Below are 26,670 nucleotides of genomic sequence, written 5' to 3' on the forward strand. Positions count from 1 at the left end.
ACTCCCTGAGAAGCTGCGGCAACCCCAAAACGTGCCTTTTGTGGCACTTAAAAGATCAGGGCATGCGGCGAAGGGAGTAAGGATCTAATTTCTTCTAGCTGTGGAGGTGGAGGTGAGAAGCGGATCACAGGAAGCACGAGGAGTGGTCGTAAGTAGCTGTGTGATGGCGGATAGATCCCCTTCCCCCCCATGTCCTCTGGGGAGGGGACTTCCTCCAGGCAGCATCCCACTGCCTCTTCCAGGAGGCTTAAAGCCTTGGCTGACACTCGCACTTCCTGTGCCAGCCAGAAAGACGGAGCAAGGAGGCACAGGGCTTCAGTAAGAACCTTTTCCAGGGCAGAGAGGTTGAGGGCTTTGCAGGGTAGGATCAATCCCTCCCCTTCCAGATCCAGGTCCAGGTCACCCTTAGGGAGTCTTTCTAGGCAGGATTCTCCCCCTAGGTCCCCAGATTCCTTGAGGGAGTGCAGTGGGGGGGGGGGCTGCCCATCTCCTCCTTTCCAGGGAGGATCTTGACCAGGTAGACAATCAGGCTGAGTTTCTCTCTCAAGAGACACAGCAGGGAGGTAGAGACCCATCCAGGCCTTCCCTGGCACCTATCCCCAGCCATACTCAGGTGCCAGTGGGTCCCAGCTGGGATTCCTTAGATATGGAGGACTTGCCTGTTGGCCTCCAGAATCTCATTGAAAGAGCCACTGCTTCAGGTGTGGCTGCTGGAAAATGACAGTTGGTCTTACCTGAACTGTTATTTTAAGAGGGGTTAGCAGGATGGGCCAGTTCCCACCTTAGGTTAGATAGCCAGTATTGGGGGTTGAGGTGTCTCCTTTGTGTCTTGTTTTCAGGATCTTGGGAGCACACACTGCATTGAAACTGGAGTCAGGGGAGAGGAGCCCAGAGGCGTGGCTTCAGCTTCAACCCAGTCTCGAGGCCAATTGGCTGTGAGAATACCATCACTGGCCCATCCTGCAAACACCTCTTAAAATAACAGTTCAGGTAAGACCAACTGTCATTTCCATCTTGGTCCATCTCAGCCTTGGACCTACTTCCTCTTTAACCCCCCCCCCCCCCAACCTGTCTATCCTCACATCTCTGCCGTTTTGGCGGCCCTGCATTTCAGCACTCCTCTGTGTGATGTTGAGATTGAAGTAAAGGCCTAAAGCCTTCAGCAGTCAGCTGGTCGCTTTCCGAAGCAAGAACTCAGAAAGGCAGCCTGCCATGGTCAGCAACTGCCTCATATTGGGCTATACTGGGAAGATAGTGAAGGTCAGCTGTGCATGGAAGGGCCTACCAAGTGCAGGATCATGTGGTGCTTAATTAGCATTTTTAGATCCCAGAATCTTCTTAGAACTATGAATCTAAATTAGAATTGAATTAGAATCTAAGCTAAGTTCCATCTGCCGGTCAATGTTGGCTGGCGACCTCCCGGGGGAGGGCCTTCTCTATAGCTGCTCCGGCCCTATGGAATGATCTTCCCGTGGAGATCCGGACCCTTACTACCCTTCCGGCCTTCCGCAAAGCGACCAAGACCTGGCTGTTCCGGCAGGCCTGGGGATGTTGATTTATCCTAAGTTATGAATGTTGTGGAATTTTAACGTTGTTTTTTATTTTTTGTATGTTCCCCCCTTCCTTCTTATTTGTAAGCCGCCCTGAGTCTCTTGAGAGTGGGCGGCATACAAACCCCATAAATAAATAAATAAGTTCTTAGATCCAGAAATAGCAAATGAATCCGAAGCAGCAATATTAAGACAGTGCACCTGACTTAGTCAAATACATTTAGATGCCCAGAATCATAGATCTCAAGAACCTCTGCTTTATTACCAACTTTTAGTTTGTTGGACAAATATATGAACAAATCAGAAGATGGCATTACCGTGTTAAGTTCTCCTAGCAGAAACCATAAGTGGCACACAATAACTACAGCATTCCCACACATACAACTAAAAGCATAAAACCAGTATGTAGATGACACCTTTGTCATAAAAATGGAACAGCTACTAGAGAGAATATACATGAGACAATCAAAAACATCTTCAAAGGAATAAAATTTACAAGGGAAGATGATAACAACACACAACCCTTCCTGGGTGTCCTCCACAGCAGAGGAAATGACAGCAAATTAGAAATGCAAATCCATCAAAAAGCAACCCACATTAACTAAATGCTCCATTACCAAAGTAATAACCCAACCTCCCACAAGAGGCTGTGTAAGAGCATTATTCAGATAAGTATCATCAACACACTGCAGCAACCTAAGGCATCAGAAAAATAAAACAGACTGCCTATAATACATCTCCAACACAATGGAAGACCACACAACTTTATTCAAAAAGTGCCTGACCTCTCAACCACTGTAACACAACCAACAAAAGCTACGGAAAAGATAACACTGCCAAAGATCAAAAACATCTCAAAACAACCAACAGACTATTATCACCACACATCATCAGAGCATACAAACAAAAGCTCTCCAAAACATCTTAAAGAAACCAAAAGACCCAGTAGCCCAAGAACAAAAAACAGGAATTATTTAAAACAGGTGTCCCCAACCCCCAGGCCACAGCCCCTTCAGAACTGGGCAGTGGAAGCAGTGGGCAAGTGCATCCAGCTATATTTGTGGTTCACGTGGAATCATCCTCTCTCCTCCCCCTCCCCTCCGGGGCCGCAAAGCTGAAAAGGTTGGAGATCCCTGATCTAAAACGTAGAGCGTAAAGACTGTATCAGCCACTAGATAGGATGAGATAGGCAGAAGATCAGCAGACTGCATCCATGAACTCCAACTAGGAGTCAGAAGACACAATAAAAATTTAATCTCACAACACTTGGACAGACTCATCCATAGTATTAACAGGAAAATGAGCATCGTAAACCAACCCAAATCCAAAAATGCAAGGGAGAATGCAAAAGAAAATATAGTATTCAGACAAATTAGTCATCAGCAGACACATTAACCACATTTACACACCACTCAAAAGAGACAAAAAAGCCTAAAATGAAAACAAAAAGAACAGATGTTCCCCAGCAGTCTACACCCAGATAAGCAGAGATTAACACCAGATAAACAATCAAACAGAAAACAATACCCTAATCAAGAAACTACCAAGAAGAAAATCACACCATCTCCAACATTGGTACCTTCTGTAAACAGGGATCAGTGCCTCACGCTGATGATGTAAATTAGTTGGGTACTGAAACATTGACAAACAAATCGCCAAGCTCAGAGAGCACCAAGGACTCCATAACTGAAGAACCCTGTGTATTCTCTTCTATTGGAATGCCATAGCTTGCAACTTTTTGTATGTAAAGAGAATTGACTTGAGAAGGAGTTTCAGCATGAATTGATGCTTTCAGTATTTGCAAAAGTTACAGTGCCCCCCAAATCTCAATTTCTCAATTTTTGGGTTCAACCACCCTGGGCCACAAAGGGAAAGGCAAGGCACATACTTTCTTTAGGGAAGTGAATGTAAAAGTAAATCTACCAAAACCTAAACTAAAGGGGGTGCATATCACTCTTCTACATTTTTCAAAACTGAATAACTTGTATGGCATATCTCAATGGCTATTTATAGGGAAGGGAAGTCAAGTGGATGATGGAGATAGGGGTTGACTTACTTTTTTTAATAACAGGAAATTTCCTCCACATGCAGCAAATTCGTCCTCTTCTAGGAATTATCAGATGATCACACAATGCTGCACATCTCATCTAAAAGTTAAAGGAAAAGAAAAACAATAGTTGTCTTCTTTTGCAGAAGGGTCTGATGTTTTCATTTTCTGTTTAGAAAAGGACACATCACGTGCGAGGGAGCAGACAGAACTCAAAGCTAATAATTGGAAAAAAAAAACTGGAAAAACTGCTGTTATCACCTTTATTTGGAAAAGGCAGCTACCACCATTTCTACATAATTTTAAGAGGGGGAGCATGCTGAAGTGAGTGAGCACAGATCATCTGTGAGGACCCACTTTTTGTAGTTATATAAGTTCAAAAAAGGAGCACTAGAAAAGATCTGTCTATACACATATACAGAGCACTGCATGGATATTATGTTCATATTATCACCATTTGCAGCTTTTCCTGCCAGCTTCTCCCAAGCCAAGTGAATGGGGACACTGGCAGGTTGTAAATCACAGGTAAACTTCTCGCACCTGATAGCCACCATCTCCAAGCCGCATTGCACTCATGGCGGCTACCTGCCTACCCTTACACACCTTCCTCCACCATCTTACACTTGGAACTTGCAACTTCCAGACAGCTTCACCACTGACTGGTTATTCGAAGCCGGCAGGAAATTGTGAGAAAATTCTCACTTCACAACCTACAAACCTCACAACAATAGCACCAGGGACTACTTACCATTGTTAAGCAATGTGGTCATGTTATATTGCTGCTGTCTATAGCTGCATCACTTAGTAACAGAATACACCCCATGCCATAAGATGACTTCCCCTAGCAGTTGTGTCGAAGCTGGGGTTTGCCTCGCAATAGGGACGTGGTTTAAAGGTCTCATCAGGCTCAGTCCAACCAATCACTGATGAAATCAACCCAGTCTGGATACTCCTCCCCCCACTATGGAGAAGAGGGTTGGACTCAGGCACCACAAAATCAGGAACCTACGGTTTGACCTCTCCCCTCTCCCCAAAATTAGCTCTCAATATTTGACCAGTGATATCATTACATGAAACTAAATAGGTGTGAATTTCATAATTTAATTTAACAATGTATCAACCAGTAGAACTCATTGTGTTGAAGAGGAGATAATGGCTGATGACTACTCCAATATAATACATAGCTTTTAACGTTAAACGTTGTGGGGAAGCAATAATAATTAAACTAAACCTAATCTAGATTAATAAAAAGTAAGTTGTTTCTTTTCTACTGACATCCTCAAAGGTTTGTAGAAGATCTGACTGAAGGAAGGAAGAAGAATCTTAATGAATAAACAATCATGTTGGAGTTTTAAGTTGCTCCACTCTAATTGTCAGATACTGGAGCAAGACCTTCAATAGACTAACAAGTCAGCTCAAATGTAAAATATAATCATCAGCTTATTGATACTACATATCATATAAGCACCCACAATTTTTCCATGTAGATATTAGAGAAGGGGGGAAGGGAACTAAACCAAGCTGCCACTAGCCAACCTCTACTTACTATGACCAAGTGGAACTGCCGTCCCTGCAAAACTGGGCCTCAAATCCCAAACCTCACACAGGATCCAAAATGCTACCTAAGCCTATTTAGATGTCAAATGAGACCCAGAAATGTTGCACTCATTTTATCCAGATCTTGCAAAGATCATCCACCAATGCAACCAATGTTATTTCAGTTCCATGCCTAGATCTATCAGATCCTGATAAATCTACTTTTTTTTAGAGCGTTCCTTGCCATCTTTCTCAACAACTTTCTCCCAAAAAGAAAGTTTAAAGGATCAGTTACTGGTTGTGAAATATGGCTTGACCCAAGGAAGGCAGATACGACAGCATTTTATAAGGTCAAGGCATCATTCACTCCTGCAAAGAGATGTTGGCAACTATTTGGATCCAGGCAATCATGGTGATCCCGACGGCACCGAGAGGGACATGATCAAGATCACAGTTGGAACAAATCAGGCCACCTGAGGTTGCTCACTCAAATGATAAGATGTGTCATCCCAGTCACCACTTTGCAGGGTGGACAAAAATCGATTTTTTAAAAAACAATTTAAAAAATCAGATTTAAAAAAAATTAAATTGGATTTTTTAAAATCAAAACTATCTGAAGATAGTTTTCTTTTTAAGATGCATTAATAATTTAGTTTATTCAGCATGAAATGGAGCTTAGTTATGTAGAATGAGACTGTATATTCTGCAATATTGGGACTGTCGGTGAGTCAACAGCAGGTCAGAGGAGAAGCCACTGAGGGGCAGAGATGACAGTTGCTTTTAAAAAGTATGATTTAAATCGAGTTGATTTGAATCAAGACTTTTTACTAGTGATTTAACCTGCCGCTTTGGACTTTAACGAAGGAAAAGCCACAATTCAGATGAAACAAATTTGCAACTCCGTCAGGAAGGGCTACATGAGAGAGTTGCACTCCAAGGAGCCATGGTGGCACAATGATCAGTACGCAGCATTGCAAGCTGACTCTGCCAAAGCCTGAAGTTCAGTCCTGACCAACTCAAGGTTAAGTCAGCTTTCCATCCTTTAGAGGTGGGTAAAATGAGGACCCAGATTGTTGGGGTGAAGGGGGTGACTTTGTAAAACACTTAGAGAGGGTTGTAAAGCACTGCAAAGCGGTATACAAGTCTAAGCGCTATTGCAGCCAGATAGAACTGCTTGCTCTTCCACAAGAGGCAACCCTTAAAAAGGCCACTGACCAACAGCCCTCTGATATAACAAGAAAAAAAAAAGGGGGGGGGGAATACAGCAGTCAAATCAATCAATAAGTTTTGCTCATTCACTCATCACTAATATCTATGTCGAAGCATTGGCTTAGCTCCCTTAGCCCCCAGGTTCCCTTTGCTGATACTCCAGGCATAGTTTCTGGAGATTATTGACTTCCTCACTGATTAGTGAAGAAACTAACCAGGATTTGCATGCAAGAGAGGTAACTAGGGAGTAATCACAAGAGCCATTGTGGTCCCCTTTTGCCAGCAGCTAACCAGATAATCAACAGACCCATATATTTTCAAGCACCTAGTGGAATCCATCAAGATCTTAGAGTAAATAATTCCAAGTGATGCAATTTGAGTCAATCACCAGAACCAAAGATTTAATCTTCCAAGTTTTTTGGACACATGCTGGAGTCCATCCACAGCACAAGTCCAAAAGCTCAGAAAACTACACTTCTGATCCCAGTGATCAAACCAGATTGGATCCTGAAACATTATCAATAAGAGTTTCTCTGCCTGCTCATCAGTGAAACCCAGAAAATGTTCTCAGGAAATCCAGTGAAAGGTTAGGAAGGACATTTTGAAATGCTAACGAAATGAATGGACATTCCGATAACCCAATATGCATTATTCCCTAGTTTTTAAAAAAAGGCTGAATAAAATGTAAGAAATTGCTAAACATACAAATAATCATTGACATTTTAAAAAGAAAATACTGCATTGCATGCTAACAGAACTATATTCCTAATTAAAATAATTACTATGCTTAAAGATGATAATTAAATTTTGGTTGTTTAACTTTTAGTTACTTAAATGTTTTGGTGAAAAGCATCTGAACCTTTGGATTTCATGCTGCAAAACAGCAACCCCAAAGCTCAAATGGCTCAGGCAGTTCACTAATGATACGTTCTGTAGGCTTAATCTATCAAAATTTATGCAAACTAGGATAAACAAAAAGTAAACCTTTCTCCAGGCAGACAGGCCTACCCAATACCACCACTGCTCTCTGATATTGTAGTCCAAGGCCTTGGGAGTTTCTGATGGTCTCCAATCCAAGCACTAAGCAAGCTCAGCCCTAGTAGCAGTTTTCAGGAGTACCAAGGAAACTTAGAAGATATAAGAGGTATTGAGTTGCAGTTTATAAGCGGCCATGGTGATTGCTACTCCATAAGGAAACATTATGGTATTTTTATGTTGTGTGGGGAGAAAAGAATGAAGAAAAGCTACAGATGGGTTTACACACAACTAAATCATACAGAGTTGTATTTTTATTCGGCCTTGCCTAAGCATGTTCTACAAAACAACCTTTTTTAAAAAATAAAATCACATAGTCTGTAAAGCCAATTATCTGACATATTCAGCAATTTCTAATACGGGCAACGCCCAGATGTATGGACTACAACTTAAGAATTCCCCAGCCTGCAAGACCACTGCTAAGCATTCTAAGAGTTGAATTACAACAGGCCACAGACCTAAGGCATTAAACTGTTCCAGGGGCCTTAGGGGGTGGGGGTGGGGCACACGTATCAAATTTTAATAACTGTTATTCAGTATCTGTAACCCAAAGCCAAAACAAACCACACTATTACTCAACAAAAGGTGTGAATCTACTTTCACAGTATCTTGTTTCACACAGTTAAAAATTGGGCTGAAATGATAGCATTCCATGTAAGCTTTGCTGTCTTAAAGGAGGTATATACTTTGAGTCTAATTGTGACCTACTAAATAAATGCCATCATTCAGTATACAGCATCACAGCTGAGCAACCTTCCAGAAAAACATCATTAATTGCACAGCTGCTGCAACTTTTTACTGAACAATTAAAAAACAAACAGCAAGTAGAAATATAGACATAAGGAACATCCAGGAATGGCAAGCTTTCCTTACTTTATTTATATGAAATCAGGAAAAAAAGTAAAGGCTATTTTAGACTGACAGTACAGTCAAATAATTTTTAATGATAAACATTTGGGGTACCATATGTAATTAAGTTCAGAAGGTTCAATCATCAATCCTAATTAGTTAAGTAGTGAAACATGTAACAAGGGCCCAGCACAGCCTCCAAAATGGAAAGTCAGTTCCAGCGAGCCTGCACATTAATAATTAACCAGCTCACTATAGGCAATGGGGATCCTACTGTATGGATTGTATTTAATTTGTCCAACAGCAAAGCGTGCGTTTTTGAGAAGATACATATCAGCTTTGCAGGTACAGATCCCATCATCCCCAGCTAGCAATGCCCATCTAATTACAAAATGATAGAAGTTGCATACCAACAAATCAGAAAGGCATGAAGTTTTACTATCTCATATATCCCCGTTTCCTAAACGCATACAAGAAAGCATTCGGTGCACTGTAGACAAAGCAATAGGATAAAAGGAATACACTTCTGTAAGGAAGGAATATAAACTACAATGCATAAATAAGAACCCACTGGGGGAAGGAAAGTTAGCACTAGTTATCTCTCTCTGAGTTTATGAAACTATATGAAAGGAGAGTACAGGCAATTTTGCCTAGCTACTTGTGGTAAGGGAAGAATTGCCTTCTTCAGAAGTAATCATAACTGCATTCATCATAGGAGACCCATTATTTTCAAAAGCAAGGCTGGGTGAAAAAAGGGTTTTTTTTATTACATGATGTGGTTTGTACAATTTTCTCCCCAAAAATGAACTATTACTTTTAAGCCTCAGAAAATTGCTATAAAACATTTTTTGTCACTAAAGACACCATGCAAATTTAAATTCTTCCTTCCCATTTATATCAAACTGTTGTAATTTTGATACTAATGTATAATATTTAATGTAAAATTTGGGGGTTTTATTTTACATTATCACAAACTCTGTTAAGTATGTGTTAATTTAAGAAATATAGTTTTTAAAAACAACATACTGCTGAACAACTAAATATTTACAAAATATTGATCCTTCATCATAAAAGCTCTGCAAATATGATGTTGGAAATAATATATAGTACTGCACCAATTTACATGTAATGTAGAACTGCAAAGTGGTTCCAGAGTTTTTTCTTCCTTGGGAATGCTTCAGAGTATCTTTTTTCTTTATAAAGATTTTTTACAGATCAGAAATATTTGGGGCTCCCAGGAGCATATTTTAATTTGTACGACATTATATAAAGACCACCATATATCCCGATCCCTACATTCATATCTTCCAAGCTTCTTCTTTTAAATATTCAGGGTTAAAAATCTGGCTGGAAAAAAATCTCTAGAAAATGCACACTTATACTAATGTACAATAGTATATAGAAGATCTTAACCAATGATGACTCTCAAACATGCTTGTTTACTTCCTTGCTGTAAATTTTATAAATATCACACACTATGCTACAATAATCTGACAGAGTAACCACCATGTTGATCCAATAAAAGCAAGCTACAGGAATTATACACAAACTACACTGACTGAAAAAATGTAAAACTTCTCAAGCACCTACCACATGTGGAAATGTTGGTCAAAGAAAAGCAAACCTATATAGATACACAGCATGTAGATCCTCTTGCGCTCAAGCGAAGTTCCTACTACCTTCACACTGCTCAGTGCATAAGCATCAGTGGTGTTTTCTACTCTCTCCTTATCAGGCAAGATTGCAAATGATTAGGGGGGAAATGCTATCTATGGATAGTTTCCATGGTCCGATCCTTAAACCCCTTTGAGCTTCAAAGGTCAGTCTCTCTTTAAAATCGTAAGAAAGGAGTGTAGCTACTCACAGCATTAACTCCCAAGTCCAGAGGACCAATTTGGGTCATCTCAGATAACCAAAAAGCACCAAGCCATAGACACGTATCTAATTAATAATTTTACTTGACATCCTAGTAGCCATCCAGTATAAAAATAACTGCTAGTATTTCAAAGACCGTTTTTCACAATCTAATTTAAACTTGGCTATTGTTTTCAAGGCATACACCAGACCTACATCTGGCTCCCTCCAGGTGAATTAAGACAACAGCCTCTCACAATCACTAAGGTTCTAGAGTAGTGTTTATCAGCTTTAGGAACTTTTAGATGCGTGAACTTCAACTCAACCCCAATTCCCCGAAATTCTGAGAATTGAACTCCACACCTCTCAAAGTTGCTAAGGCTAGAGCGAAGACCACTCTGGAAGAAAGCAAATGAATCCAAGGTAGAGTGAGAAAAATGTTGAATACTGAGATAAAACTTCGCTGCATTAGGCAGCAAAGTTAATGAACACAGTCTATTTTGAGATTCAGAAATCCACTTCTGCTTTTTAGTTGGGCTCTTGAAAATGTTTTTTTTTCTCCTATCTGTTGTTGTTGTTAGTTGCGAAGTCGTGTCCGACCCATTGCAACCCCATGGACAACGTTCTTCCAGGCCTTCCTGTCCTCTACCATCCTCCAGAGTCCATTTAAGCTCACGCCGACTGTTCAGTGACTCCATGCAGCTGCCTCATTCTCTGTCTTTTACCCTCAATTGTTCCCAGCATAAAGATTGTTTGTTACCATCACCAAATAACCTTTCTGCAAAATGGGTTTCTGCTTAATCTGAAAACTGTGGTTTTGTGTTTTGAAACTTTCTCCTCTGTCTTGAATTCAGGTTTTTGCAAGTTACTTGTCATGGAGCTCCAACAGTCTGACTTTCTAGGAACTGGATATTCTGCAGAATCCCAATTCTAGCACTTCTGAATGGATATTCTTCCATTTAATTTAAAGGGATTCCTTAGAATCCTGCTCTTTACATATGACATAATAGGAAACAGAAGTATTTCTCCATCCTTTACATACAACATAATTTTCAATATCCCTTCTACACAAAAACAAAGAAGAAAAATGGTCCTTTGTAAAACAGCACATAGAGCACCCAAATCACAGATGAATTAATGGAGAACTACACTTCTATCATAAATTTCCTTTCTCCACTATCCAAAATATCACTAATCTTTAGTTCAGGATAAGAAAGCTAGTGCCCAACAGAAGACAATTTAAAATAGCCAGAGCTAGCAAAGCATCTTCTTCAAATCTCTAGGTACTACATTTGTGTTCAACTTTCCTTGAGCAAAGTCTTTACTGATACTTTAATGCATATTTTCTCTCTATATAAGACATTTAGACCAGATCTATGGAGATTCTCAGTCATCCAGGTCATGATTGTCCCGAAGGTGCTTTTTCAAAAGGCAACTGAACTTTGTTTTGCTGGAAGACAATGCATTTCTCATCCCAAGAAGCTTCTTCCATTCTGAAGAACTGAAGAAGCTTCTTGGATGAGGAGTGAAACATCTTCCAAGCTAAAGCAAGCTTTGAAAAAGTACCTTTGGAATTTGGACCATGTGCATCCACATTTCTTTCACAACAAAATGTCTTGTTAGAAGCACCTAGGAGCTGAGATGGCGCAATGGTTAGAGTGCAGTACTGCAGGCTTCTTCAGCTGACTGCCAGCTGCAGTTTGGCAGTTCAAATCTCACCGGCTCATGGTTGACTCAGCCTTCCATCCTTCCGAGGTGGGTAAAATGAGGACCAGATTGTTGGGGGCAATATGCTGACTCTGTAAACTGCTTAGAGAGGGCTGTAAAAAGCACTATGGAGTATACAAGTCTAAGTGCTATTGCTATTTCAGTGATCCCTATAACATGAGCACTAAAAACTACACCTGCCCCTCAACAGATATATCACAAAACATCCACCAGTAGTAAGCAGTTACAGTATTTCTGATTTAAGGTCCAATCATCTTCTCTTCCTGTAAATATGAATATAACATACATATACTGGTATATCTGTACAGTATATACTGCATATCTAAATATCATTTAAACACAATAACCCTGAATCAACACCACTTGGTCCTAACTCCAACTAATGATAAATTCCCACCCTGCATCCTAAATAATCTATTGTTTTCTAGTGTTAACAGGGATAATAAAATATTTGGGGAGGAACAATTGGTAAGGAGGAACAGCAAATTGTTTTCCTCAAGCATTATTTAAATGATGCATATCTCTCAAAGACAGAGGCTGCCCACAGGGGTCAAGCCATGCCTGTTGCTTCCATTGATGACATAAAACCTTCACCCCTCCCCCATTTTCCTAGGACAATGGCTCATGGGATATCAGACAGGACTAAAGGAAGTGGGGAATCCATAGGATGTAAAATGGTCTCTGGACACAGCTAGTTAGAAGATACAATTAGGTCAGTAATTGACTACTGTAGTTAAAGGTATTGGACAATGAGAGAGAGAAAAGAAAGAGATGAGAGATCCATGTGTTTTGTTTTCTGTGGGAAATATGTCCAAATGGCTCTTTGAGTGTTTAAGGTTGCAGAAACAGGCAGCCAAGCTAAGTGCCTGAAGGACCCCATCCCGTCACTGGAAGTCCAGGTGCTTCAGCGAGCGGTGCGCTGGATTCATATTAGTGGTCCACGGGATATAGAATTATGAATTTAGTGGTCTCTGAGGTCCGAAAGGTTGGTGACCCCTGCTTTTCTGGCAATCCATGAGATATTGGAAAACTGATATGTCACCCCTCGTCCTTCTTTTCTCTAGACAGGCCAAATCCAGTCTGCAACCGGTCTTCATCTTTCAGCCTCCAGTCCCCTAATCATCTTTGTTGCTCTTCTCTGCACTCTTTCCAGAGTCTCGACATTTTTTTTGCATCATGGTGATGTAAATAAAGTGTTCAATTCAATAAATGAAGGTCCCCTATACATTCTGCTGATTTCTAATCTGGCACAATTAACCACTTACACTTAATTAGCTCTCTATATGCTAATTATATTTCATAATTCTACATTTTATCTCAACAAAGAATATATAAATAGTATTAATAAAATACACCCTTATAATCAATCCATTCGTTTTTATGGCTGAATGGAAATTGTCACTACAATTTCAAAAGTCCCTGACAAGGATCAGAAGAACACAAAATGTGTCTTGCTGGATCAGATTCCTGATTCATCTAGTCCAGCAGTTTGTTCTTACAGTGGCTAACAGCAATCATGTTGTCGCTATAATTCATTCTTAAGGGTGAAAGTATGACTTTTGCTCTTAACATTGAGTCACCTCCACCACTATCATATTTAATCCTGCATTTAATAGTTAACAGCAGTAATCTGTTCCTGAAGTGGCAGCAGGTTTTAAGTCTCCATCCAGCCATGCTATCTTTCTCTTCTTTATGTAACTGGGAGGAAGGGATGCAAATTACTGCACTGTACATGTCTGTATGGCTAAGTTCTCCCCATCATACACCCCTTCTCTCATGAGGCAACTTCTCTTTCATTAATTCCGACATGGGAAAATAAAAAAACCATAATAAAGCAAATCTGACTCAGACTTAATTCTCCAACAAAATTCCACTTGTCAACTTATTTCTGTCCCTTACATGAGAATGCTGTTAAAAGAGAGAGGAGTGCTTGAAGTATCTTATGCCTTCACAAGAAACTCAAGATTCCTTTCAATCAAACAAAATTTTGGTTTTAAAAAGCTTACTGTATTTTATTTTCACAACATGCTTACCCATTACCTTACTCAACCCAATTCTATTTTAAAAATTTCTAAGGCTGCTTGACTCATAACCACTCAGGGCAGGGCACAATATTACAAAGTAGAATACATCATATACAGCAGAAACAAATGACAAATATCCACAAAGGGCAATAAAATCAAAACCCTCAAGATCACATATTCTCCAAAAGGTTGTCCGGGTGTGTAGAAAGAGCCAGGTCATCAAGACTTACTTAAAACCAGGATAACAGCTGTTTGAATCTCTGGAAGGAAACTATTCCAGAGGAAAGGAACCTACTTCCTAGGTTCTTTCAGGTGACACTTTAATTTTCTGGGTTTGCAATGCATACAAAATAAAAAACCATATTAAACCATCAACCAGGACCTTGAGTTGCAGATCTTGTTCGGCTAAAGTGCACTTCAGTTCAATGCTGTATAAACAAAACTTATTAGACCAATTTTCCTTAGAAGAATTTATTCCATTCTCATTCCCATGTTTATCTCTTTCCCTTCATAATACACCCCATTAATGGAGAAAGGGAAGACAATATATCAGTGTGATATCAATTTCATCAAAACTCACAGCCAGCATGACCAACACTGGGCACCTTTGGGACAATCAGAGTTCCAACTCATTAAAATTGGGAAGACTGAACAATATTGAAATAGAATCTTCAAAAATGAATCAAAAACAGCAAAAGGAAAAGAACCCAAAGACCAATATGTCAGCCAGTATCACATGGATGGTTTCCTTGGAGCGATTCAGAGCAAATCATAAAATGCAAACACTATGAAAATAATGCATCTAGATGTTAGCCTAGATTTATGAATAATAATATCTGGATAATCTCATTCCCTTCCTTTAATCTATTAATTCATCATCAAATTGTAAGAAAGCTGTGGATCTACTGTATCATGACTTCAGCCAAGCAACCAATAAAACATGCATGAAATTCTCATTAGCAAGCCGGATATATGGTTTGCAAGTTTATTAGGTGGATCCAAATACCTAAATACCATACAAAACACCTCCCCATTCAATTTAAAGGAATCTTGGTCTGCATACATGGCAGCATTTTATTAATACCACAGAAAAGGAATTGGAAGAATTATAAATTTGTAAAGTTCAGCAGGATTTGGAAATTCTAGAAAGCAGGAAATATTCAAAATTAACCTGGTAAAGACATGGAAGTGGGTTGAAAGTAAAAAAAATCATCTAAGAAAAATAATGTTTAAGTAACAGTGAGGAAACTGAAAAAGCATGTGTGAAAATAGTGTAGAAAGCTGATTACTAACAAGCTGGGTAAGTGTGAAGCATGCAGCTTGGCTACTAAAAATTAAAACAGAGGTTTCAGGTGGCATAAAATAATACTTTTAAAATCATAAAATTATATTTTGCATTGACAGACCTCCATTCTAACACTGGAGCCATTTCAGGGCAGGGATGCAAAAAAGAACAAGTGTGAACCATGGAGTCCAGAAACAATATCCTAGAACATTTCTCAACCTTGGCCGGTTGAAGATATGTGAACTTCAATTCCCAGAATTTCCCAGGCAGCATTGCTTTAAGATAGTTGGACCTAAAGCATGCCAGATGGGGAATCCTGGGAGTTGAAGTCCACCCATCTTCAACCTGCCAAGTTTGAGAAACACTGGACAGATTAAACTATGTCTCAACCTCAGCAACTTTCAGGTATTTGGGAGTGGAGAATTCTGGGAGCTGAAGTCCAACTATATTAAAGTATGCAGGCTAGGGAATTCTGGGAGTTGAAGTCCACCCATCTTCAACCTGCCAAGGCTGAGAAACGCCAGACAGTTTAAACTAAGGGCAGATGGGGAATACACTAACTGCCTTCAAAGCCCCACAATGACATACCTATAATGTCTCATTAGAGGACTGGAGGCATAATACCACACAATCATGTCTCTCAACCTCAGCAACTTTCAGATGTCAGGGAGTGAAGAAATCTGGGAGTTGAAGTCCAAACATTCCAAAGCTGCTGCCAAGCTTGTGAGACACCCCTGTACAATACAGGTAATCCTCGACTTGCAGCAGTTCAATTAACGACCGTTCAAAATTAACTACACTGAAAAAAGTGACTTACGACCATTTTTCACCCTTATGACTGCCGGGGCATTCCCCATGGTCATGAGATCAAAAAATTCAGCCGATTCATATTTATGACAACGGGATCTCATTTTTGCGATCTTCCGTGATGAGGAAAGTCAACAGGGGAAGAGCCAGATTCATTTAACTACCGTATCCCCTAACCGAACAGCTGCAGCGACTCGGTTAACAACCATGGCCAAGAAAGGTCGTCAAGTGGGACCAAACTCCCTTAACAACCGTCTCACTTAAGCAACAAGAATTCTGGGGGTTCCCTTGCCCGTTGCAAGCTGAGGACTACCTGTTAAGAACCCCAAAGGGCAGGAACTTCCAAACTTGAATGCAGAAAATATGACTTCAGCAACAGAGTTGTCAATACCTGGAATGCACTACCTGACATTGTGGTTTCTTCTTCCCCAAACCCCCATAATTTTAACCTTAGACTGTCTGCTGTTCACCTCACCTCATTCCTAAGAGGTCTTTACGCCCCATGGGCGGGCAAGGATAGTTGATGCGCAAAATATACATTGCAACGTTTATTGCAAAGCCTCTCAACTATCAAACGACAACCCGGCCTTCACATGGTGCCCCCCGTTCCCACCAATCGGGCTCTGTCGACCCTTGGGACTGGCGTCCCCTTGGGTATATCCAGCCGAAACAGCTTCCATGGATCATGCGCCCATTCAATCTTAGCCGAAAATCATATAATAGCGACTGGCTGCACCACCTGACAACCCTAGCCCAGGACCGCAAACAGTGGCGTCAAATTTCCATGGAAGTCGCCTATACCCACGATGGGTGAAGAGGCGTCAAGTCAAGTTTACGCCCCATAAGCGCACCAACTTGCCTACTGTCCCTGTCCTAATATTCCTTTTTAACTTGTATTCATTTCATACATTCATAATCACGTTTATACTAATATGAACATAATCATGTTTATGACTGCAGGACTGTAACTTTGTTGCTTGTATCCTTACGATTTATACTGATATTGTTTCCTGATTGCTTATTTGTACCCTATGACTATCATTAAGTCTTGTACCTTATGATTCTTGACGAATGTATCTTGTCCTTTTATGTCCACTGAGAGCATCTGCACCAAAGACAAATTCCTTGTGTGTCCAATCACACTTGACCAATAAAGGATTCTGTTCTAATCTATTCGTTTCTACTTATATCTGTTATCTAATTCATGCTTGACGAAATAAATACATTTTTTTATTAAAAAAAACCTCAAGAAGCGAGAACATCCTCTTCCAAAGAGGAGGCCGGGCCTGCCTAAGTGAGGATGCCGAGGGAACGGGGGTGGACTAGATGAGCTCTAGAAACATCTGCAAAACCCCGGAGCATCTCCAGCTCCGGGATAGGCGCCTGAGGGAGCAAAGTGGTCTCTCCTGAGGGGGGGGGGGACCGCGACGACGTGCAGGACCCACACAAACACACAACCACCCCCTCACTCTTCCCCCGACGGAAGCCCCTTGGTCGGGCCGGGGGATCTCCAGCTCCAGACCCCGCGCCCACGTGACTCCCCACACGGCCCCCCTCATGAGAGGGGAGGGAAAGGCCTCGGTATTCTCAGTAACCGCGGCCCAGGCCGGGCTGCGGCGACGGACGGCCCACTGGCTCTCCCGCCCCCTCCCCTGAGGAAAACCACCCAGCCCTCGACGGACCGACGACGCTGGCCTCACCGGTCGGCAGCGGCTCCCGTCGCGTCGTCGCCTCTCCGAGCGGCCGCTGAGGGGAGCAAAGCGGAGGGGGGGAGGGGCGCCTCAGAAAACAGCCGTTTGCTTCTCCTCCGCCTCCAACGGCCGAGCAGCCCCCGCCACCGGCCGCCGATTGGCTGCTGCCCCGCGCGGACGGACGGACGGGCCGGCCAATCGCAAAGCGAAGCTCCCGGGCGTCTCCACCAATGGCTTTTACCCGCGCGCCGGGCCCCGCCTCCCAGCTGGTTAAAGGGCTCCGGGAGGGCTCGCGTCGCCTTTCTTTTCTCTCTCTTTCGTCATTGGTCGGGAGGCGACCAATGAGGAGTCCCATGAGGGAGGTGCTGGATAGCCAGCGGCGCTCGGATTGGAGGAGGGCAAGGAAGAAAAGGTGGGCCGGGCCAAGGCGAGGCCCGCCACGCCCTTTCGGGCCCCCTTGAGGAGGGGAGGGGTGAAGCGACGCGGGCGGCCTACGTGAGGACGTGCACAGCAGCAACCGCGCGGGGGTGGGAGGGGTTTGCGGGCCTGGCGCACCAATCGGGGAGGAGTGGGTGGCTTCTTTTCCGCAGGCCACGCCCTCGCAAGCTTTTCCCCGCCCCCTTCTATTTCCCCCATGCGAGATTGCTTACACGTTGCTCAGCAATCCAGCTGGCAAAAAAGTGGGAGACCCAAATAGGGGTGCAGATCCTCGGGTGGGAGTTGGGGCGTGCACCTATGCTGGGGGGGGGGCGAGAGGAGATTCCCTGTCTATTGGGACTTTCCTCCGAAGTGCTCCGCGAGAACAGCCGAGTGGATATTATTGTATAATTATTGTATAATTTGCAATCCGATTCTCTACCAATCTATTCGATTAAAACACCCATCCCGTTGCAATCCTATGGCTCCGTGTTATGGTTATTTTATTATGGTTTCATCTTAATTTTTTATTTTATCCCTTATAATGCATTGGCCACATCTCTTTTGGGGGGAGGGAGGGAGGGTTGGGGGGGACGGACAGGTTAGATAGAAAGTTGGTGGATGGATGGATGTTGGCTAGAGAGAGGGATGGACAGGTAAGTAGGTACCGGTAGTTATGAAGGCAGAGGGATGGATGGAGAGATGGATGGATGGATAGATCAGGGGTGAAATCCAACAGATTCAGGAGAACGGGTAGCGGACATTTTGAGTAGTCCAGAGAACTGGCAAATACCACCTCTGGCTGGACCCAGGAGTAGGGAGGGAATGGAGATTTTGCAGTATCCATCCACTGCCACGCCCACAGAGCCAGTAGTAAAAAAAAAATGAATTTCACCACTGGGATAGATGCATCAATAGATATAGAGGTAAGATAGATATACAGATAAGTAGATAGATAGATAGATAGATAGATAGATAGATAGATAGATAGATAGATAGATAGATAGATAGATGATAGATAGATAGATAGATAGATAGATAGATAGATAGATAGATAGATAGATAGATATAGACGTAAGATAGATATTCCTAGTAAGTAGAAAGATATATATATATATATATATATATATATATATATATATATATATATATATATATATAATTAGATAGATAGATAGATAGATAGATAGATAGATAGATAGATAGATAGATAGACAGATAGATATAGACGTAAGATAGATATTCCTAGTAAGTAGAAAGATAGATAGATGAGAGAGAGAGAGAGAGAGAGATAAGTAGATAGATGGATGGATGGATGGATGGATGGATGGATGGATGGATAGATAGATATAAGGTAGATTAGATAGATAGATTAGGATGGATAAATAGATGGTGGATAGAGAGGGATGGATAAGTAGGTACATAGGCAGACGGATGGATGGAGAGATGGATGGATGGATAAATGTATATAGATAGATATACAGATAAGAGATATAGATATATAGATAGATAAGATAGATATACATATGCAGATTAGATAGACAGACAGACAGATGGGTGATGGATAGATTTGCTGACACATTAAACTAAATTTTTATATTAGTGATTGCATGATCTCTCTAAATGCCATATGCTATTCATATCTAATTTTTATCACATTTATACATTAAATGGGTAAAGAAATCAGATATCTTGCTTCTCTTTATGTATAAATTTTATATATTCTCTATAGATAGGCATATAAATTCTATATATAGAAATCTGTTCCTTTTTTCTTTATGTAGTTTTATCCTGCTCTTCATAATATGTACTAAATGCATCTGCCACAATTCTCAGCCACTCAGCCCAGTAGCCATAACTTTGTCTACATTTAATTAATTTTATTTATAAGTTAAAATTAATTAATTTCTAATTTGCAAATTATAAATTGAATGGATGGGAACTAAACTATCAGCCTCTTGGTCCAACACCTTTAATCTCTATCCCAGGCTGGTTCTAAAATCCTATGTAGGAAGATTTTCAAAGAGACACAAGAAAGTTGTTTTGGCTTGTTCTCTAAGGCAGAATTAGAATGATTCTGTACAAATAACATTACAGGTAGTCCTCACCTTACAACCACTTGTTTAGTGACCCCTCAAAATGACAGTAGCACTGAAAAAAGGTAACCTGACTAGTTAGTTAGGAAGAAGTTCAAATTTGGAGGAGAGATCAATTCTCTTATCTAGTCCAGGTTGGACTGAGTCTAAACTGGGAGGAGTCACCAGGGCTCGATGACATCACAAGTGTAGACTCAGACTAATTGGTTACTGGACAGAGCAACTCAGTTTGGCTGCTGTCTCCACGATCATAGAACACCATTTTCCACCTTCCCAGCCAGCTTCTGACAAGCAAAGTCAGTGGGGTGGGGGGTGGGAGCCAGATTCACTTAACAAGTGCAGTGATTCATTTAACAACTGCCTTGATTAACAACGGAAATGTACGACTCAATACTACTGATTTTATTTTGTATTTTTTGTCATGGATTGCACCAGTGGGGCTAAAACCAATTTTCTTGTATACATTATTCTGCTCCCCCCACTCCGTCCGGTAATGAACGCAGACACAGGCTTAGCTGTTTGCCACTCTTTATTCACAGCAATTATAATCCTGTTGGCTGAAAGCCCAGACACGACTCACTGGCAAGACGTTGGCAGCAACCCAGACGCCAACAGACACGGGAACACAAGGCAGACCAGACAAGGAGTTCTCCAGATTAGTACGAACGGTTGTGTCCTGCAAAAGGACTCCTCCCAAAGTCTCTTCTTATATACTCTCTTGGGAGGGGCCAAGCCACAACCACCTGGGCTGGATTATCTCTTATGAGTCTGTCTCCGTAACTGCTGCCTCCGTTTCTCTGCCCTCCGTTGCCTGGCGTCAGGGACAAACTCCCTTTGATCTTCCCCACTGCTCCATGCCTCAGGCGCCTCCTGGTGGCCGGCCAGCCTCTCTGGTCCCTGCTCTGAGTCTGAATCCTGTTCTAAATCTGAACACTGAGTCTGAACCCTCCTCCACATCCATAGCAGACTCATAGGAGTCCTCGCTATTGGAATCCATCGGCAGCTCCAACGGCTCCTGCTGGGCCACAACACATTATGTACAATAACAATAAAGGCTGTACTGTATACTATACTCTACTACTCCAAAGTCTAGGATTGTGATGGCAAACCTTTTTTTTTTTGCTCGGGTGCACGCACGCAATAGCATGCACATGCGTGCCCACACCCATAATGCAGTGCCCTCCCCCCACGCATGCATGCTCAAACACCAACACCACCCCATGCAGATGCACAGACCTCACTGAAGCGTCCAGACTATTGTTAGGCCCGTTTTTCACCATCCACAGGCTCCATCCACAACCCTCTGGAAGGCTCAAAACCAGCTGGCTAGCGCACGCACATGCGCACTGGTGCTGACATAGGGCACCGCCTTGCATTCCCCGAGAAATGGTTCCGTGTGCCGCATGTGGCATGCGTGCCATAGGTTTGCCATCACGGGTCTAGGACTACCTGTATCCAATTTGGTTCCTAGTAAGCTGGTAGAAGTTTAATCACAGAGCACCTTTATTTAAAGAGACAGAGCACTGCCAGGTTTGCAAACCCTGGATGAAGAATTGGACAATGTAGGTTGGAGTAATAGGCAGGTTTTTTTTTTATTTTACGTCTGAACAAGTCCACAAAACCAGTGAAGACCTAAAGGTAGATTGGTTTAGAGCGTATGCCCCCTTTCCCCCCTGCCCATCCTCCCAAAAACTATTTTGCTAATACAATATAATAGCAGAGTTGGAAGGGACCTTGGAGGTCTTCTAGTCCAGCCCCCTGCCTAGGCAGGAAACCCTATACCGTTTCAGACAAATGGCTCTCCAACATCTTCTTAAAGACTTCCAGTGTTGGGGCATTCACAACTTCTGGAGGCAAATTCTGTTCCACTGATTAATTGTTCTGTCAATTAAAGATTTCCAGTTAATTATAGATTTCTGCGAAGGCATGGTATGAAGGTTGCCTGTCATTTTGGGAAGGGACCCAAAATCTGTCCCGTGCTTTGGGGAAGGAAAAAGAAATACGCCTTTAATAGTGCAAAGAAAACTTTTCCCCTGTTTAAAAGACAATGGGAAGAATTGATGGGCCAGACGTGGTAAGGCTATTCGTCTTTTAAATAAAATCTCAGTATTGCCTCCATATTTAGATCCATCATTCCAAAGGTTCATATCTGGGCTGTGATGACTTAATGACTTTTAACAACTCCTAAAATCAACCATCTCTCTTTTTAATGGGCCTGAGTTGGTTTGGACTCATGGCAATTGCCTGGATCAGTCCCTAAAGTTTTCCAGCCAAGATTTTTGGAACTAAATTGCCTTTGTCTTCTCCGGAGGGTAGAGAAAGGAGGACTGGCCTAAAATCACTCCACTGAGTTGGTTGCCTGAGAACCTTCCAGTTTCTCATCTGGTATTTTTCACTATTATACTAAACTGGTTCCCACCCAACTATTTAATCCAGTGTTTTTCAAACTTGGCAACTTAAATAAGATACATGGACTTCAACTCCCAGAATTCTTCAGGCAACCTGCTAGGAAGTTGAAATCCCACATTGCCAAGTTTGGAAAACAGTGATCTCTAGGCTATATTGTGTAGGATGCTTGGGGAAATAATAGCATAAAAGTATATAGGTAGTCTTCAACTTACAACTGGCCACTTAATGGTTGTTCAGTTACAACAGCCCCCTCCCCCCCCAAATTACAGGTAATCCTTAACTTATGATCACAATGGAGGCCTAGATTTCTGTTGGTAAGCAAGAGAGTTGTTAAGTGAGTTTTACCCTATATTGTGACCTTTTTTGCCAGTTGTGAAGTAAATCACTGCAGTCTTTAAGTTAGTAACAAGGTTGTGAAGTGAATCCAGCTGCCCCAATGACTCCGATTCTCAGAAGGTCGCAAAAGGGGATCACATGACCACTGGACACTGCAACCGTCATATGAGCCAGTTGCTAAGCATCTGAATTTTGATCATGTGACCACGGGGATGCTGCAACAATCGTGTGAAAAATAGTCATAAGTCACTTTTTTCAGTGTTGTTGTAACTTTGAACGATGACTAAAAGGGATGGTTTTAACTGAATTACATTCTTGCAGGTCATTAATTGCTCAGATCCTAGCAACTAGATGTATGAAATCTACTGACAGAAACAGGATAGCAAACTAACTCAAAATTATTTCAGCATTCAAGAAGGCACACGATCTTTTTGATAGGAAATGTATTTTATTTTGAGAACTTCTGTTTGTACAAAATTAGCATAATTCAGAAAGGTAAAAAAGTTGCTTTCTTCTGAACATTATTACAGATTTATAAAAATGCAAAAAACAAGTATATTGTTCCAGTCTGTTAAAACGTGAAAAGTGATTTATTTCGTTTGTTTATTATGCTGAGGTATTCACTGTAGAGTATTGCGACTGTTGAGGTGAGAAACAACTGACCCTTGAATATATAATCAAGATTTTCCATTCAAAAACTAGTTACATATCTAGTTTCTCATCCTAAGCAAAACTAGAAAATTCAGAATTAGCAGGTTAAGAAACACGCATGCGGACTGCAAGATGATCATCTACAACTAAAGATACAGAATGATAGTACAGTTGATAATTCCAAGAACAAAACTTTCCTCTGGCAGCTTGGGAGTTCGGTCTATTTTTTTTTTTAAAGAGAATTCAGAGATCAGTCTAAAGGACCGTTAAATTGTCCTTTTCAATGGCTTTTATATGTTCCCATTAAGACACCACAAAAATTAGGAAGCAGCACCTGGCTGGCAGATACAAAGGCAGAGGTAGCCGTTTTGCATAAAGGCTCTTAAGACAAACGGTTGATATGGAAGAACTGTTGTTGCTTTTGAAAACCAAAACAAAAAAACAACAATACACACAAATAAAACAATGGAGTCTCGACACAACCGAAGGAAAAAAGCCGAAGCCCAAGCCGCATTACACAGAAGCACACCAAAAAATGCTGCCTTAAAAGCAGCTATAACTTCAAACTTATGGCCCTGGATCCATCGCTTCAGGAGATTGTGCTAGCAATTGAGCTACATACAAGATTTGATTTGCGGGAGAATGGCTTCGCTCCAATTTAATAGCAGGTTTCTGACAAGCAATGTAAGGTTCCCTTCGACCTATGCTCCGATCCGTATACGGGAATTGGAAATGCTACCAAAATAATATAAGCAAGTTCCTCAATCTTAGCACTTTTTTTTGGAGGGGGGAGGGGAGCTTGGGAAGGGGGAACGGAGACAGAAGTTTTTCCAAAAGGTTATTTATTTAAATAAAACCCCACCAAAATCACACACGGTTTTTTTTTCCCCCCGAAGGGACAAGAGAAAAAACTCAAAAAAAAAAAAAAAAAAAAAAAAAACCGGAAATGAGAAGTGCTTTACAGAATCACCGTCCGTTGCCGTAACCTGGGAAGAGCTGAATGAGAAGATCCTGCAGGGGTTGGTTGACTTCCATCGTATAGTTTTTGCCCAGATCGTAGCGGCAGGCTGGGCAGCTGTAGACTTTGGCTCGGAAAGATCGATCCAGGCAATCCTGGAAGAAAACGGACAAAAGCGAACAATGGGAGACTTACGCTTAAACAACGACAACTTTGATCAAACCTAATCCTCCTCCCGGAGAAGATTTGGGTCCAAAAGAAGATTAAAAATGTAAATCCAGTGGAACAAATCTCTTTAAAGTTTAATTGTGGAGGTTCGATGGGTAAGATGGAGAAGCGGGATTAAGCTCCGAGTGCCACTTTTGTGTGAAATGTTTATTTATTTATTTTTTAAAAAAGATTGTGGCATTTGGCGCAAAGTATGTGCGCATGCTCTCTCCCCGTTTTGGCCCTTGGTGGCAAAAAGGTTCGACAACACTGGCCTAGAGCCTCTAGATTCCCACAAGTGATCCGAGTCCAGCCTGCCTTGAATCCAATTGACTCTTACTTAACCCCAATTTAGTGCTGACCGTTAGTTGACTACTTTCTAGTGAAAGCTTGAGCAATAAAATCATCTTAACTGGAACTTGATGTGTAGCCACAATTCTTCACACTTCCTCTCTAATTAAGACACCAGAGAGCAGGCACAGGTTCCTCTGATGAAAACTTACATGTAAAAGGGCAGGTCTGTTATGCAATGGAAGAGACCAGCAAAATCAAAGGGGAGGGGGCAGATTTGATTAACAGTCCCAGCAAAAAAAAAGGTGATAAAATCAGGGGTGTCTCACTTTATGACACCACACCACACCGCGAGGAAAGTTCTGGAGTGAATCACGGCCGTGCTGCCCTGCCTACCCTAGAGCTACTTAAGCAAACCCCTGGAGCACCTGTGCAGACAAATGAGAAACATGACAGCTGCTCACCTTACATACGTTGTGCTGGCACACTGTGGTGATTGGTCGGAAAACCACCTCTTGGCAGCAGATGCACAGGAAGGTTTCCTCCAGTTTGCTCAAGAATTTCTGCCAGGAGAGAGAGAAATAAGGTCGTTAATCCTCAGCCTCATCCCTAACCCAGGAAATGTTCCTCTGGGCACCCTGGCCTTGGAGAAGCCCGCCTTCATGTTTGCCTCCATTACTACAAACAAAACTGGTCATTTGCATCCTTTTAGTGGGTTGTTAAGGCCACCTGGAGTTTTATTTGTGTCCTCAGGGTCACCTGAGTGGTGCAAATGGGTGGGGAGCCTTCTTGGAACTGCTGAAAGGACTGTTGTTGTAGATTGGAGATAGAGGATGCCGTCCGTATCCCTCCTCCTCTGTTGAGAGAGGACTGATCGATTTTGACACAGATGGCCTCTTTGATACCTCTTTCAAACCAAGAATCCTCTGTCCAAAATTCTATGGTGTGCCATGCGTTTGTGGTTGTTTCACTTCCCAATTTGCACCACTCAGGTGACCCTGAAGACACAGATAAACCTCCAGGTGACCTTAATGACCCGCTAAAAGAAATCAAATGATCAGCTGTCTGCAAGGAATATAAATCCTTCCATTCCCCACCATCCAATGAGAGCTGAAGAAGCTTCTTGGATGAGAAGCAAAACGTCTTCAAAGAAAAACCAGAAAGTCCAGTTGCCTCCTGAAAAAAGAACCTTTGGGGGACAACCATGATTTGGATGACTGAGAATCTCCATAGATACAAAGAGAACTGTGTTATCTTCACGGTGTAGTATCATCTAATAACCATTTGTTCAGTGGCCATTCAAAGTTACAATGGCACTCAAAGCCACTGACTTACAACTGAACTGAGTGTCCGTTCCAGAGACTTTGGCACTTAAGGATCTCAGCAAGTGGGACTAAAGAGCATAAACAGCCATTTCAAAAATAACTATAAGCTTGTTTCCTTGCAGATGTTTCATCGCCCAACTAGGTAACATCATCAGTGTTAGAAGGGAATGGGGTCTGTGGAGAGGAGGAGAAGGATTAAGGGGTTCTTGGGGCTTTTTGAGCTCTGTTGTTTTCTTGGTTCAGAGCCTAATCATGTTCCCTTCAACAAAAGCCTAATCAAGGAATCACCATATTATCAATGCAATATCGGGTTTTCAATTCAATTGTACAGAATGTGAAGAATGTGTATTTGTGTTTTATTTTTA

General features: G+C 41.8%; 2 protein-coding genes across 5 annotated transcripts in view; both read right to left on the reverse strand.

Moving 5' to 3' along the window:
- The window catches only part of LOC116516525 (lysine-specific demethylase 4B-like), a 38,033-nt gene extending 20,261 nt beyond the window's left edge, over positions 1–17,772 (reverse strand). Inside the window, exons 1-2 of one of the 2 annotated variants that reach the window (XM_032229106.1) lie at positions 17,625–17,772; positions 3,607–3,697 (exon numbers count right to left, since the gene is read on the reverse strand). The gene's annotated coding sequence lies outside the window, so the exon portion shown is untranslated. The remainder of the gene's footprint in view (positions 1–3,606; positions 3,698–17,624) is intronic. The other variant, XM_032229186.1, reaches the window with a different exon arrangement.
- Positions 17,773–24,435: 6,663 nt separating this feature from the next.
- The window catches only part of UHRF1 (ubiquitin like with PHD and ring finger domains 1), a 39,699-nt gene continuing 37,464 nt past the window's right edge, over positions 24,436–26,670 (reverse strand). For all 3 annotated transcript variants that reach the window (XM_032229420.1, XM_032229387.1, XM_032229310.1), the window contains 2 exons: positions 25,445–25,543; positions 24,436–24,637 (listed from right to left, as the gene is read on the reverse strand). In XM_032229420.1, the coding sequence (XP_032085311.1) occupies positions 24,491–24,637; positions 25,445–25,543 (246 nt within the window). In that variant the 3' untranslated portion in view covers positions 24,436–24,490. The remainder of the gene's footprint in view (positions 24,638–25,444; positions 25,544–26,670) is intronic.

The sequence above is a fragment of the Thamnophis elegans genome, chromosome 1 (assembly GCF_009769535.1).
Source record: "Thamnophis elegans isolate rThaEle1 chromosome 1, rThaEle1.pri, whole genome shotgun sequence".
Taxonomy (NCBI): domain Eukaryota; kingdom Metazoa; phylum Chordata; class Lepidosauria; order Squamata; family Colubridae; genus Thamnophis; species Thamnophis elegans.